Source organism: Festucalex cinctus, chromosome 14, assembly GCF_051991245.1.
Source record: "Festucalex cinctus isolate MCC-2025b chromosome 14, RoL_Fcin_1.0, whole genome shotgun sequence".
NCBI classification, from domain to species: Eukaryota; Metazoa; Chordata; class Actinopteri; order Syngnathiformes; family Syngnathidae; genus Festucalex; species Festucalex cinctus.
In genome coordinates, this window is record NC_135424.1 from 8,771,560 (window position 1) to 8,787,500 (window position 15,941).

Consider the following 15,941-nt stretch of genomic DNA (forward strand, 5'->3'; position numbering starts at 1 on the left):
TATAATGTTTTGTTTATTCTTATTTTGCACTCACCTTGCACTTTGGAGTTCCATCAACAGCAACCTGCCTGCGTTTGTGTGTTTGTTTGTGTATGCGTGTGTAAGGACATCTGTCCTCCTTACAGCTGCGTCTGTTGTCTTCTTTTATTTTTATTTTGACACAGTCAGACCGCCAAGTCCAATAAACGGCGTCGCCCCCCAAACCCCCCCCCCCACCCCCGCCGTCGCCCTCCGCACTAAAGTGACTTTGAACCAAAGTGCCACAAACTGTGCAGCAGACTCTTTACAAGGGATGCACGCATGCATGCAAGCAAGCAAATGGTGGACTGTAAAACGTCTCCTCAATGGACAGTTGCACACGTCGAACGCACAAACATGCACACAAATTCTTGCCTATATAAAAACCATGCTTATTTTTCGACGCAGCATGTGCGAGCATAGCACACATTGAAAAAAAAAAACACTGGAAAAAAATGGATTTAATTCTAACATTGTTTGCACACAAGTCAACATGTGTGAACTATCATCAGTTGATTTTTTTTTTTTTTCCTAAAAGAGGGGGAAATTATGTCAGTTACCACATTTTATGCAACCTAAAATGAAGTACTTTTTGGAGAGAATTTTCAATTGGAATGATGTTTTTCTTACATTTAAAACAACGACTGAACGTTTACAATCTTCCAATAAAAACGCTGCCATTCAGCATTAATTCAAATTTAATGTAGTATTTCTGATAACCTATTTTTCTTATATTTTTGTTAATGTGATAAAATCATTCTAATCAATAAGGTATATGTTCACAACTATATGATGTCTCTCCGTATTGAAAAGGCAAATTTGTTGGGATTAATTTTTGCACATTTAGCTGCATGTACAAATGGTTTGTGTAATTTCCCAAAACCTTAATAATAATAATAATAATAATAATAATAATAATAATAATAATAATAATAATAATAATAAAAATAATAAAAATAATAATGATACGTGTATAAGATGGTATAATTACATATTAAAAGTGGAAAAAAATATTCTGGAGGTCTTACAGGAATATGAAACTACGTTTGTCACATTTATATTTTTAAAATGATCAACCCGACACAATGAAATTATGCTATTTCTTCACAAACATGAATATAGGTATTGATATTATTGTAAATTTTCGGGAAAACTATAAGAACACATGGCTGTTTGTGATTTTTTTTAAATTTTGCTTTATTTTATACTCTAATATTATATCTATCTTTATAGTTATTTATACTCTTACCGAAAAATGTTATAGGAGAGTGTCTGTAAGAGACCTTTTCCCCCACGTTTTATCCTAATTAATTTCACATATTTTTATTGTTAAAATACAACATATAGTTAATCAGACAATGCGATTAAATATGTATTTATATATTATTATTATTTATTTATTTATTTTTTTGACAAAAATGCCATTGAAGGTGATATGTGAAACATGGAATCCTTTTTTCCCCCCTTTTGTTATTTTTCTTTTCTTTCTCTCTCTCTTTTTTTTTTTTTTTTTTTTTTTTTTTTTTTTTTGGAGCGGTATTGATTTGTTTTCAGATCTGGATTGCTCTGCGCATTTAGTATTCCAAACATATTTCTGCATATTTTTGCCTTTCATCAGGCAGTCTTGTTTATGCAAATGAGGTTGAAAGTGGTCGTGCATGTTGCAGGGTGTAAAATATGTAAAATATGTCTTCACGGCGGGCTGCTCTTAATTCACCGACTACGAGGGCTATAAAGAGGGGCTACGGAGGCGTGCACCTTAATGTCTTTGCTGAAATAATGAGGATCCGCGCGCATATTTTAACATGCGTAATAGTTAGCTGGAAATATATGCTGATTTGCATCAGAACTAAATAGCCTTGGCTGAGGTCTGCTGCTTTATTAAAGCTCAGTGAAGCAAGTGTGTGTCTGTGTTTGGGTCTTAGAATTGGTTGTCAGAAAAAAAAAAAAAAAAAAAAAAGTTTGGGTTATGTTAGGTGAATTTGATGCAACACAAACGCGCGTGAGTGTTTGAGGCTTTTCTGTTTTATGACATCCATAACTCTTCACCGTGAGGCGGCATGCACGCCGCCATTAAAAATGCTGAAGGCCGCATGCATTCTGATTCATTCATTCCTAATCATATTTTCGCACTATGTACGCCATGCAGTGCACGTATGGGCCATAGTGCGTGTGCGTATAGCGTCAATTAGTGTCTTTTGTGGACGATTTACTGGCCAACCGGTGTCACTTTAACACAAAAACCAACCGGGAGGACGTGCCATTAGGGTTTTATGGAAGAAGGTGGTTCTGCTATGAATTTTAATATCCAAAGACAATGAAACGTGTGTTATAACGCCTCCATTAGTGTGTGAAATACGCTTATGGACATACAGTATGAAATGGCGCGCAGTCGGTTAAATTATGACGAATCTCGAATGCAGCTTATTCCTTTTCATTTGGCCCATGTGCTCGCGCGAGGAGGAACAGTCAAATAGCACCAGCTAGCGGTGGGCGTTTTTATCTTTGGAAATACTGTAGCCAAAATAAAGTATGTGCAGTCGCACTCCCCACCAATTAATTGATTTTGAACACAGATGAGTCAATAAGTAGATAGATAGATAGATAGATAGATAGATAGATAGATAGATAGATAGATAAGAGATACGTGATCAGTTACAACTTGGCGTTGCCTAAGCATGGACAAAAGTACTTGAATCACCACGTTATGTTTAATTTATTGGCAAAATAAGCATCGAATGCTTCTCATTTGACGACAACGACGGCTGCTGGGAGTTGAAAAACGTGTTTGAGAAGAAAAACTACAACGTAAAGGATCTTGGGTAGAGACTCAATACACCCCCAATTGTTGATGTCGTCATCACTCCGCATCGCTTCGGTCTGTCACGTAAACCCGAAATCTAACCTTTATGTCATGTTTAGAAACAGGGTTTATCATTAAAATAAATAGATAACGAAATAATATCGACGAAAATTTCGGTGACTGAGCATTGAAAGCGTGTTTAGGAAGAAAAACTACAAATCAAATGAGTCTTTGTAGTCTACCTCTCGCCGCCACTTCCTGTTTTGTCATCACACCGCGCAGCCGACCCCGCTTCTGTCAATTCGCTCTGACGAAAAACCGAAACGTAAAAAGTATACTATTTGCTTTTTAACAGTGTCTTTAATGGAATGACTGCATAATTGAAGACTCGAAACTTCACCGAATGTAAGTAAGTTGATTAAATGCAAGATATATTTTAAATTCCGCCCTTGTTGCGCCTTATCGACAACTATTGTGGAACAAGCTAAGCAGCTAAATTAGCAAAACAGAGTTTTGAACGTAGGTCCGCTGCAGTTTGGTTCGTTCGCGACAGTTTGATGCATTTTTTTAAGCCAACTAGTTACTATTTTATGTTTTCATGGTTGTTTTATTATGCATAACATCATCCTGTTGTGTAACCAGACAATGTTGGGTTAGGATAGTGCTAAATGGGCACTAGTCTGATTTAACTAGCCTGAAGGGTTTTGGCATACAATGAGTACTGAGTGAGTCGTTAAGAAAACCGCTATCTGCTATTGATCACTGATCAAGACGCGTGTACTTTGATGTAATTAGCACGTAATGCATATGTACGTAGTTTTGTACTAGTATTTCATCAAAAGAGACCATTGTGCTCAGCCTTTTCCCTCTATGACGTCGTAGGCATTTAGTGGTGGTTAAATACATAAGCAGTATGCATCTCCTGGTTTTAGGAGGATTACATGCTGAAATTACTCTGAACGAGTTACTTAAACACTGCTTCTGCTGTTCTACATGAACTAGTTACTTAAACACTGCTCTTGCTGTTCTACAGTGAGCCAAAAGAATCAGTGAAGCGGCGCCATGGGGGCCGTGATCTCAAGATGGAAGGTACGTTTTTTTTTAGTGAATCTTGGCCTGTGTCTCGACTACTGTAGTTTGAATGCATGTAGTGCATGATGAAAATATTCTGTATGAGGTAAATTCATTGGAAGGAGATGGCTGTAATTTACATTTCTATTGTAGAAAAACAAAAAAAATTCAATGGGAATTCAAACTTAGTTACATGATCACTGATCAGTGAGACACTGACTAATTAATTGACTTTTATGTTGCTCTTATTAATGGCATCATACAAAATTGACAGAAAGACTTAAGGGTCATATTTCCCAGAAAATTGTGTCTGACATTAGAATTGCACAACTTCTTTTCCGGCGTTCTTCTGTGTTCCCCCTTAAAAGCCTTAAATAGTGATACAAAAAGCTAATTCTGTTCCATGTTGTCATGCAGCAACAATATTTTTAGATGTGAATCTCTGGAAGGACTTCTATATTTAGACATAGTAGAAATGTCAAAAGGTGTGGGAGAGTGGCCATGGAACTACTGTGAGAAAGAAAACATTGAAAAAAATTGTGAGCTTTTTTGATGCTTTCTTCTGTTTCTGTGTTATTTCCTGCAGACCAAACCAACCACAGTGGAGCAGCTGGAGACTCTGGACAAGGTGATTGCTCATTATTGCTTTTCATCTCAAGTTCTCACCATGAATACCTGTCGAGACAAACAATTAAATATTGAGTTGTTTAGTCTTAAAGCCATTCGTGTTGATTCAAACACACCATTGGCTTTGTTTCTTACTCCAAATATCACCTAAAATACACTTGGCTCTCGAAGTAAGTTCTACCATAATGATGTATATTAAAATGCATTTTATACATAATGATTCTATTTAAATGTATTGCACATAAAAGTTGTACCTTGAATGGAATTGAATTTAAATTATTTTCTTTGCACGTCACAAGTCTGGATTAACGAAACTCACTTAACGTTAGAATCAGTCCAAGCGACATAAAAAGCAATTGCCAACAGAGGGCGCTGAAATGGGAAGCCTGACGGATCGCCAGACCGCACCCTGATTTTCTTAGATGAAAAAGAGAGCCTGTGTACCAAACTTTGAGAACTATACTATTCTGTAGGTTTCTTAAAATGAACATTAACCACCCCATCTCTTCCTCCGTGTAGGAGATTAAGGAGTTGGAGGAGTTTCGAGCCAAAAACCAGCGACTCCAAAAGGTTTGCTACACTCTTCCAGTCATAATTATGGATGTGTTTGTTTCTTTGACCAAATTGCTGCGTCTGCTTGTGCAGTTGTGGGTGGGCCGGCTGCTCATCTACTCGTCAGTCTTCTACCTGCTGACATGCCTGGTGGTCTACTGCCTCTACCTACCTGATCAATGGCTTCACAGATTAGCGATGGCCCTGCCTTTCTTCGTTTATCCGGTGCTGTGAGTAAACGCAAAGACAAACGTCATGACGTGTCGCCCGGTGTGTCCTCTGTAATGAGCATCCGTCTCTCTTCTAGGGTGTGGTTCATCCGGAAGTTGCTGATTTTAATTTTCTCGAAACGTACTGAGAGGAACAGTAAGGGAACCATTAAAAAAAGTCAATTTTCAATGACATGACTCCTTTAAGACATATTTTTGTCCTCTTATTGTTTTTTAGGTGACATTCTGGAAGAATTAAAAGTTACCAAGAAAAAGCTAGTAAGTTTTGCCAGCAGTTCAATTTGCAATTTGATTGTCCTTTCTATCTTTATCTGGATGATTTTTTTTAAGTATCTTCCGTCAAGATTTCCTTGCAAAAATTTTGCTCAATTGTTTCACTGTTTGGAATTGAAGTTTTCTTGCTTTGTGTTTGCAGTTAGAAGAAGTGATGGAAACCGAGACGTACAAAAATGCCAAACTCATCTTGGAACGCTTTGATCCAGATGCCAAGAAGAAAGCCGTGGGTGTTTTTTTTTTTGTTTTTTTTTTTTCTTAGTTTCTATTTTCTTTACCTTTTCAATGTGTTAGTGAATTTATCTTCTGATTTTTACTCTGTAGGAGCTGGAGTCAACCCCAGTCCGACCTCAGATGGCACCCAGGCCTGGACAAGGTATCGACCTCGTGTGTTGCACACATATGAAGCATCACATTTTACATGTTATGGTTTAATAGCAATAACTTAATCACAGTGGAAATCTCGAAATTCCTTCAAGGAAATTTAGAAAATCATAGTCAAACACACAAAAAAAAAAGCTTCAAAAATGTAATGTAAAAGAATTAAACTCGTTAAAAAAATAATACTAAGTTTTTCATGCAAATACATCACCCTATATCTTTCCAGACATTCGCCAACGCGGCGTGGCCGTTAGACCCCCGGGTACTCCTGCTGCCGCGATGATGACTCCCCCACCTGGAGGTCGACCCTCGCCGGTCCCCGGGGCCACACCTGTGGGTGAGTGAACAGCAAGCAGCTCTTGCATTTTTATATTTAGATAATTGTTTGTGTCGAGCGGCGTATAACGTACATTGCGTTCGGAAAGTGTTGCGGACACTTTTCCATATGTTGCTAGGTTTCAGCCTTATTTCAACATTGACTAAATTCATTTAAACGTGCTTCCTCTCAATTCTAACTAGTGGAAAGAAAGATTGTTAGTGGTGATGTCACAGGCAACTGGGAGTCCACTGACACTTCACGTAGGCGTGGTAGTGCCTTCATCCGGTGTTGCTCTCCCTCTAGAACTTGTCCTTCTCTCAGCTCCAGGCGGACCACCCGAGAGAGCCGTCTTGTATGCCGCTATCCACCAGGGGGGAGTAGCCAGGACCCCCACCTCCCCTATACCAGGTGTAGGTAAGATGAAGTAACTGTCCAAACCAAGAAAGGAGATATAAAGTGTGTGATGATGTCAATATTGATGCCCAGGCCTGCATCCTCCTGGTCCTCCATTGGCGAGACCCGTTCTGCCCAGAGAGAGGGGGGCTTTGGACCGAGTGGTTGAGTACCTGGTGGGAGACGGGCCGCAGAACAGGTATGAATGAAAGAAGTTTCTCTACACCAGCGGACCTGCATGCTGTCCACATGGTGGTGCTGTTTAGTCGTCGTCAGCTGACGTAAATCAACTCTTCTTCTTCTCCGCTCCCTCAGATACGCCTTAATCTGTCAGCAGTGCTTCTCCCACAATGGCATGGCCCTAAAAGAAGAGTTTCAATACCTGGGTATGAACAACCAAGTCCAAATGGAAAGTGTAACTTTGACTTGACACCTTCCCCTTTTGCTGTTTTTCTCGTCAGCGTTCCGCTGCGCGTATTGCTACTTCCTGAATCCCGCCCGGAAGACGCGTCCGCAGGCTCCCAAGCTTCCGGAGTTCAGTTACGAGAGGAAGCTGCGCAGTGAGTCGCCGTCCCCGAGAACAACACCGCGTTCTGGCACTGACACGGAGGAGAGCGCGCCCCCGTCTGGAGGTAAATACTATCTCACGCATGCAGAAACAATAATAATTAAAAATAAATAAATAAATAAATAAATTATCAGTGGAGTGGTTTGCTCCAGTTGAAGGTATGAAAATGTATCATTAAAAAGTAGGATTTTTGTAAGTTGCTGCTGCATTGTGTTCCCCTCCCTCCATCTTCTAACCTCCATTTGCTTCTTATCGTGCATGCTTTAATAACAAGCGCATATGACCTTCGTCGCCGAGCGCTGCGTTTTTAACACTGTGATCTTGCCTCTAGCCAAGGCGCCGGCGCCGTGGAGTTTGATCCACAGTTTCCCCGTCCGGCAGAACCCTCAGAATCGCGTTCGGCAGAGTCCAGGTCCCACCTCCCCAGTCCCCACTTCTTCCTTTCTTCCTTCCTTCCTTCTTATCCATCCATCCATCCATCCATCCATCCATCCATCCACATTACTTCAACTGATTTGATCTGTGATGGAACAACAAGATGGTGGCACTAATAACACAGCTCACTGAGTGCACCAATTATGTTGAGTCCTAAAATACATTCTAATTACACAACTGGATCAGTTCATAGGACAGATGTCTGTACTTTGTGCACAAAGTGTGTCTGATAGTTTGGTTCCTATTCAGAGAAGATTATATTCTCAGGAGGAGCTTTCTTTTGACATTTATACAAAAATCCCCTTTATTAGGTACACCTCTACCATCTAACAATATCCATTACAAGATTACATTTGATTACACATACTTGGCAATTTTGGGCTTATGTAGCTACTCAACTCCAAGAGTGAGCATTATCTTTAGTTACAAATAGGATCTTTGATAGAATTTTTATATTGGATCTCATGAGATGACTATTTTGAACTTGTTTTTTCTATTAAAACAAGACTTTACCAGTGACTGGGCACAATTAGTCGAAATTAGCAGTTGGAAAAACCTCTTCCTGGAATCAGAATTTTCTGAAAGGGTGTCAAATCTATAATTATAGAAAGTCAGTGTTTTACGATTCTCTTTGATTGAAATACTGTATTTCCTCAAATAGTAGCCATCCATTTAATAGAAAGACGCACTGGCCCAATTAGCCACCTTAAATATTACACCACTACCTCAAATAGACAGCTCTATTTTTAACCCATCCAAAAAAATGTAAGTGTATTGATCATGGGCAACTATTTATAGAAATACGGTATTCCTAATGTGTCTAATGACGTATTAATCTGCCTTTAATCCAACACTTTACTTTTCAAGCAATCTAACAGCAAATCATTTTCATTTTTAATCCTGTCAACGATGACCTTTTCCAAATTTGGCATGATGCGCTATCATCACCTCACACTTGCTGTCAGCTCGCTGACATCTCTGTGGCGTTTTCCCCAGACGAGCGAGGCGACGGCGACGGCGACGGCGCTCAGGCAGAAATTGCGGCAGCCAAGAGCCGCGCCAAGGAGGAGAGTGAGCAAGAGGAGGCGTGTGAAGAGCTGATCCAGGAGCAGGAAGAGGAAAAGGAAGAAGAGGACAGGGAAGAGCAAGCCGAAGACAGCCCCAATCATGCACCTCATCTGTCATAGCTGCTGCAGGAAAAAAAGGTGTTTGCACTCGCCGCCACAGACAGTAGATGCTAAATGCTAATCGGCACATGGACGATTATTTATGTGTCTGTATTTATTATATTAAGTCATTCATGAGTGAGCTTCCTTTTGAAGGCAAACAAAAAACAGGAATATGCGAAAGTATGGCTATGTTAATATAGCAGTGATTATATTTGTTGCATTATTTTTGCATTTGCCCCACCCCCAACAAAGAAAATGTTGTCCTTTTTCTCATGAAATAATTTTATGTAATACACATAATAAAACAGTCAAATAAACAATTTTACATTTACATTTTATCTAATTAAGTTAATTGATGAAACCATGATATGAAATAACATGAAAAATAATGAAATGTATTTTAATTTGGAAACTTCCTTTAGCACCACTTTAGCATGTTAGCATTTGACAACCAACTAGTTGTAGTTTTACCTGAACTACAAAGTGGAGGGGCAGCAACCCCTTCATTAAACAAATGGAAAAATGTCTTGCTTCTATTCGCTTCCTCTTAAACGCAAACACAAAATGTGCTAAACCACACAGGCAACAAATAGTTTTAATTTCGTCTATGTCGTTTTGGTCCTGGTGATGTTTGCAAGGCCCCTTGTTGCTATAGGCAGTGTTCAATTTCTACATTTTTGGGTTGTTTGTTACCAGGCAGAATTTCCAATCACCCAATTAAAACATACAGAATAGAATTTTCTAATAATCTACTCTCACCTGGTCCTCACAAGAGTTCACTTTAAACTGTCACATTATCTGCCACTTGCCACATATTTGCCAAATGTCTTCTTGACCGCATTTGCACTGACTTTCCGAGTATTAAGTTGGCCTTAAAATGTTGGTTTTGATAATGGCGGACAATGAGGTACTGTTAATTTTAGGTTGTCTGGCTTCCATGTAGCAGTGTAATGAACTGACTTGTCCTTTAACTTGTACAATATTTTCTTCCTTTTTGTTTTCTTGTTTACACTCCTGCCTGCGATTCTATCGCCATGTTTGCATCCAAGTGAAAAAGATTATTTCCAGTGCACATAAATGTACTGTGGCACAGTGGTTGGTGAATCACTGCTTTAAAACAACTTATGAAATTTTAGGATTATTTTTTTTTTTTTTTTTTGACAAGTTCACTTGAACAACTTTATGCGTAATTACTGCAGTGGTTATGAATTTAAAAATTGTTCATATTTAAATGACTTCAAACTTGTTTGTTGCTCTTCTAGACTTGAAAGGTACATTTATGTCACTCCCATGCTGGTTTTCAAGACACTGTGGCTGCGAAAATAAAAGTTTTTCAGCTAAAGCATGAGGGCCCATGTAATTATTTGAACCATTGGAAATTAAAAAAACAAAACGGTACAATATTTATAAGTTTATTTCGAACTTAATCATGTACGCACAACTGGAATTTTATATATATAAAAAAAACAAAAAAAGTGTGAGCTCAATATGAACGTCACGGACAAACTGAGTTAAATCAATTGTGGCTGCACAATCAATCATGTTGCTGAAAAAACATTCAGCAACAACGCAGCCACAATTTCCTTATTGACACTCCATATATATATACTTTATTGTTACAGTATGACACTTATTATGTTATTGTTACACAGGTCATACAAAAAATGAATTATCATTTTGAATATTCCTAAACATCTATAGCACATGACGAAAATATTCACAACTTTATGTCCTTCATGAATGTCAATGATCAAAACAAAGCAATAAAACTTCGAGACAGGAAAAAATCTCCCATGGCCTCGCTCTGAATGTAAATGTGACTTCCTCGTGAAATACAAAGTCACAGTCACAAAACAAATGAACTCCTGAAATGAACTTTGACATGACAGGAATAAAATAAAAATGTCAACAATCATTTAAAAAAAAAAGAAAAATCCCGAACAAGAACAGTTTCAAGTATGACCAGCGTAGATCGCAAGACGCGACGTTAGCCGTTAGCCTTTAGCTCTGGGGTGTCCAAACTAAACCGGCGGCCATTTTGCGGACCGTGGTATTTTTTTCTTTGGCCCACGCAGCACCACTTTTATTTACCATGTTTGATAAAAAGACGAAAAACAACCCAAGTGTTATCTTTTGATTTTTGTGTGCGGTGTAAAAAGTATAGACACCCCTACATTGGCATCTCAAACTTACAACCTCCAAATCAACTCAAAATGTCCACTTTGATGTGAGACATGGAGAGGAAGACGTGTCCTACGAGTGCTCTCGTTCACAACGTGTTGAGCTCGATGAGTCGGCCGGCGAATACGCCGAGCGTGCCGATGATGCACACGGCCATGAAGATGCACAGGAGGATGTGATCCAGTACCATGGCCACAAACTTCCACTCCTCGGCAGCCTGCAATGACAGTAAATATTGTCCAAATTAAGTGATTTAATTATTTATTAATTTAGTTATTTATTAGCAAGTACATATTTTTTATTTTTTATTTTTTTTTTATGACCTCCAACAAGCGCAAAACTTTTCCATTTAAACTTTGGATGGTTGTGCAAAAATCTATTGTGTAACCATCCACTTCAGTCGCCACATGGGGGGGAGTGACCCTCCACAGCCAGCAGATGGTGCTGCGCCTACAGTACCGCAAAGTGTCAGGCCTTCCGTTCTTACGTTGTTGGATTCCTCGTCCGACTTCATGGTCTCGGCGATGTATTTCACACCTTCGATGGCGCTGCGGACGTCGGGGTTCTTGATGAGAGGCGACTGGTAGGGGACGCTGGTGGGCATGGGGTTACCTGATCCGCACAATTTTTTGTGTCAGCTCTTTTTCCACCACAAGCGTTTGAAGAGAGTCCATTACACAACCGTGTTCTTACCCGAGATGTCGGAGATGTCCATGTCGGTGGGAAACAGTCGCTTCTGCCGAATCTCCTGGCTTGGACGCTTCATTGTGGAGAAGAACATCATATTGGGGATTGTTTCGATAAATACCTGCAAGAAAAGCAGAACTTGTTCAAACAGCACTTTGCCAGATTGAACTCTTAACTTCAAAACATAACCCTGACTTCTATCTCTTAATTTTGAACCCTAACTTGAACCCCCCCTTTGTAAACCTACCGTCTATTTTGAGACTACAACTCTGGTTTGAAACCAAATTTTAAAATCCTGACCCTGACAAACCCGAATTAAAAACCGAACCCGGGTATGAAATTCTTGAGACTTGCTTGAAACCACAATTCTGGCTTCAAACCCTAATTTTGAAACCCTAACCTGGTACGTTTGCTTCAAACCCTATGTTGAAACATTGTCCTTGGCTTCAAACCCTACTTTGAAACCCTAACCTAACCTTGATACTCACATTTGACACCCTAACTCGGGCTTGAAACCCAGTCTGGACCCATGCTTGCAAAACCTAAAGTCTGACACGAAAGCTGAATTTGAAGCCCTAACTAATTTGAAACTTCGGAAGTGGAATCCTAGCTAAAAACAACAACCCTTATTTGGTAACCGGATTTGAAACCCTAACCCTAGTATGAAACCATAATTTGGAACTGTAACCCTGCCTCCAAACACAAATTTCCAGCCCTAACCTTGTCTTGAAACCCTAAGCCTAATTTCAAACTGTAATTTGTAACTCCAATCTGCCTCTAAACACTGATTTGAAACCCTAACCTCGATTTGAAGGACCGCAACTTTGGCTTCAAACGCTAACTGTAGTTTTTTCTAACTGTAATTTGGTACTCTAATTAAGGCTTGAAACCTTATTTCAAACCCCAATTTTAAGCCATAACTGAACTTTGAAACCCTATCCTTGGTCATTTGAAACTCAACACTGTCTTATTACCCTCGTTTCCAATCCTATTCACACAAATGTTTGAGGAAATCCGGCCACATCACATGACCGCATCATCGCCCGCACCTTGCGTATCCAGGCGGGCATGGTGTGCGTGCTGGGCGAGCGGTGGTGCGTGTTGATGACGATGACGGTGATGATGATGGAGGCGATGACGAACACCATGGTGAACAGCATGTACTTCCCGATGAGCGGCACCGCGCTGGACGTGGACGGGATCAGCTCCACGATGACCAGCAGGAAGACGGTGAGAGACAGCAGGACAGAGATGGACAGCGTCATCTTCTCGCCTGGAGAGAACCCCGCCCACATTCTTTTACTTCACTACGGATGGGGTGAGCCTTCTCAAAACATTTTGAAATAATAGTCAGCAATTTTACATAATCCCTCGTCAATGGGGTTACATTGCATATTTTCCCCACAATAAGTGAAATCCACGATCTAGAAATAGCCTATTTAAATACTCTCTTGGCATATTTCTCTTGCATTTACAGCACCAATTTATTTGACACACATTTAAAATAACACATATAAATACACAGAGAGCAATAGTAATGGATAAGAAAAATATTGTGCAGTCTTACACCGTACTGACCACTTTTTGTCCAAAATAATCTTATATCACAGTATGGATCAATAATCATGTCCAAAGATGAACATTATTAAATGAACTTTGTAGGTGTAAAAATCAGGATTAAAGAGGATTTAATTCATTCAATTATATTCAGCAAAAAACGGGGTGAGGCAAAATACTGCACTTCCTGTTTTCACTCTTCATCTTTTAAATGTAGAACAAAATAGTGTGCTACCATCTAGTGGCCAAAAGTGGAATTATACCCAAACGGAACTGAATAACAATTTGGAGGAAAAATCATAAATAATGGGATAGAGGGTTTAAATTTCAATTTTGTAAAAATTGAAAAAATTGCCAAACTAATAAGTTGCATCATAAGTGTTTAGAATGCAACCATGGACGTACACAACATTGCGGAGTGACCACAGAAACTGTTAAAATTCGTTATGAGATGCTGCAGTTTTGGTTAGCAACAGAGTTAAAACAAGTTAAGGCATTTATATCATGTTAATTGTTCTTATTTTGTTACTGGTGGTTAAAAAGAGACGTACCGGTATATCCTCATAACTGTATTTCCTGGAGAAAGACTGTAGTATTAGCATGCAAGAAACAAAGTGGTTCTGAATTTTTTTTTTTTTTTTTTTTTACTTTTTTTGTGTTGTTGTCCAAACTAATTGGAATTCGAAGGGTGAAAATGTACAATGAATGGGTATTTAGTTGACAAGAACTGATTAGTAGTTCAAAACAACAACAAAATATTGATGTGACCAAAAATGGCCACGGACATGCTGAAAGCCTAGTAAATGAAATAAATTGGTTCCAAAGCAAGACCTGTTTGATCAAAACCCTGATTTTCCCCAAATATTGTCACATTTACACGTACCAGAGTCGGTGGGCAGATAGAAGACGAGTCCGGTGAGGAATGAGAAGAGCATGCAGGGGATGATGACGTTGACAATGTAGTAGAGCGGCAGTCGCAGCATCAGGAAGTGGTAGGTGATGTCCAGGTAGGGCGTGTCGGGACAGCACGTGTAGTAGACCCAATGCTTCCAGCTCCGGTAGTCCTTCAGAACCCACTCGCCGGACTCCATGAAGTTACTCAGATCTGGACGATCGCTGTCCTACAAATAAGTCAAAATACATTTTATTCAAGTTCTAGGCTCATTTTCAACATTTTCAGCTGTTTTATTATTATTATTATTATTATTTTTTAAAGTGCAGTTTAATTTTCACAAGGCATGTTTTGGCCCTTCTATGTTTAAAATCCACACTACTGGTCAGATGAAGTGCAACGTAATATACTTGTGAAGCGAGGCAATATGTGGAAGAGCTATTAGCTTGTTTATATGAATTTCTGTAATGCACAATAGCACAATGTTGTGTGTTGTTTTTAAGTATGAGCTTTTTTTTTTTTTTTTTTTTTTTTTACACAATATTGTTACCTTTTTTTGTATCTCCAACCCACGCACAATATTGTGATGATTATCATATTCTGACCTTCATATCATGATAATATTGTATCATTATTTTTGTGTATCATTACGTCCCTATCGAGTAACGCTAATGCTAACAAATATTTGTAAACACCTTAGCTGTGCTAATAATAGCATCTATTGTATGTAGCAGTATAATTGTGACCCTCTAACAATGGATATTTTAACTTATATGTAGATGACAGAACTACTGGGCATATTTTCCTTATCCTCAGCGAAGAATGGCTAACTAAGGAGTTGTGTTGAACTCTGTTTTCTATTTTACCCAACTATACTTAAGTTCTGTATCGAGCCAACCTTCGATTTTTGACATTTTTGCTTTATTATTAGCAACACTGGTTAATTAATCCCCCCTGGAAAGTTTCCAACTGACCGGGTTGATGACGACAAGCAGACCGTCGTACGTCCACGTGCCGAGCTTCATGCTGCAGTTCTGCAGGTCAAAGGGGAAATGGAGGACGATGATCTCGCAGTAGCTCTTGAAGATGGCGGGCGGGTTCCACGTGATGTCGCCGGTGTGCTCCAGCAGCACTTTGGTCTCGTGGATGATGGCGAAATCGCCATCGGCGCTAGGAAATAGATTTCATAGAAGAAAAAAATGTGAATAGCAAACAGTGACTAGGTCAGGGTTGACTCTATTTAAAAAGTGTGTTTACTTGTTGTAAAGCACCAAGTCGGGCTTCCAAATGTCCATGGAAGGGATTCGGATCTTCCTGATGCCACCGTAGTCATCAGGGTTCCATTTCAGGTTGACATCCGTCCATTGCTAGGCGTCAAAGTGAAAAAAATGTTGGTCAAAAGGTTTGCGAGTAACAAATAGGACAGGACAGGATTCTTTTTTTCATGGCTATATGAATGAATTCTTAATTTAAAGTTCCTTGTCAAATATTTTTGCAAGTTAAATGATGAAACAATTGATACCATAAAGCGATTCTGGTCAAAAGTCAACCATGTTTAGAAGAATGTGCTTGCTTACTTGTCTGAGACGAACGTTGCTGGTCACAATCTGGTTGACTTCATCCTGAACAGACATAAAAGCAAATGATCAGATTTGCTACTTTCACAACCGGCAGCTTAAAATTGTCTGAAATTTTGGGGCGTCTTGCTTACCACTTCGATGAGCTGGATGAGCTGCAGTCCGACGGTGACCACCACCGCTTCGCTGAAATGGTTGACCGGACGCA

General features: G+C 39.3%; 2 protein-coding genes across 5 annotated transcripts in view; one reads left to right on the forward strand and one right to left on the reverse strand.

The window, feature by feature from the left end:
• The first annotated feature begins 2,905 nt into the window (after nt 1-2,905).
• Nucleotides 2,906-10,181, forward strand: lnpk (lunapark, ER junction formation factor). Of its 4 annotated transcripts, none has more exons than XM_077494752.1 (16): nt 2,906-3,230; nt 3,855-3,910; nt 4,479-4,520; nt 5,039-5,089; nt 5,165-5,301; nt 5,379-5,437; nt 5,519-5,559; nt 5,717-5,800; nt 5,899-5,950; nt 6,182-6,292; nt 6,596-6,688; nt 6,761-6,866; nt 6,983-7,053; nt 7,129-7,299; nt 7,567-7,647; nt 8,667-10,181. In XM_077494752.1, exons 2-16 carry the CDS (start codon nt 3,884-3,886, stop codon nt 8,855-8,857), a joined length of 1,317 nt encoding a protein of 438 aa, XP_077350878.1. In that variant the 5' UTR covers nt 2,906-3,230; nt 3,855-3,883; the 3' UTR covers nt 8,858-10,181. The 4 variants fall into 4 exon arrangements, with proteins under 4 accessions (XP_077350878.1, XP_077350877.1, XP_077350880.1 ...); XM_077494751.1 differs by having other exon boundaries at nt 2,908-3,226; XM_077494753.1 differs by lacking the exon at nt 2,906-3,230 and adding an exon at nt 3,487-3,546.
• Nucleotides 10,182-10,293: 112 nt separating this feature from the next.
• Nucleotides 10,294-15,941, reverse strand: part of LOC144000936 (acetylcholine receptor subunit alpha-like) — an 11,391-nt gene continuing 5,743 nt past the window's right edge. The window contains exons 2-10 of the mRNA XM_077494750.1: nt 15,868-15,941; nt 15,734-15,778; nt 15,414-15,523; nt 15,131-15,326; nt 14,148-14,385; nt 12,757-12,980; nt 11,714-11,828; nt 11,508-11,632; nt 10,294-11,237 (exon numbers count right to left, since the gene is read on the reverse strand). The exon at nt 15,868-15,941 is cut by the window's right edge and continues 69 nt beyond it. Coding sequence (XP_077350876.1) covers nt 11,109-11,237; nt 11,508-11,632; nt 11,714-11,828; nt 12,757-12,980; nt 14,148-14,385; nt 15,131-15,326; nt 15,414-15,523; nt 15,734-15,778; nt 15,868-15,941 — 1,256 coding nt within the window. The 3' untranslated portion in view covers nt 10,294-11,108. The remainder of the gene's footprint in view (nt 11,238-11,507; nt 11,633-11,713; nt 11,829-12,756; nt 12,981-14,147; nt 14,386-15,130; nt 15,327-15,413; nt 15,524-15,733; nt 15,779-15,867) is intronic.

Excerpts from the sequence above, each read along its gene's own strand:
- lnpk (XM_077494752.1), top strand. The coding sequence starts at position 3,884 with ATGGGGGCCGTGATCTCAAGATGGAAG. Across the intron at positions 3,911-4,478 it reads CCGTGATCTCAAGATGGAAG|ACCAAACCAACCACAGTGGA; the intron begins GTACGTTTTTTT and ends TATTTCCTGCAG. Across the intron at positions 4,521-5,038 it reads AGCTGGAGACTCTGGACAAG|GAGATTAAGGAGTTGGAGGA; the intron begins GTGATTGCTCAT and ends TCCTCCGTGTAG.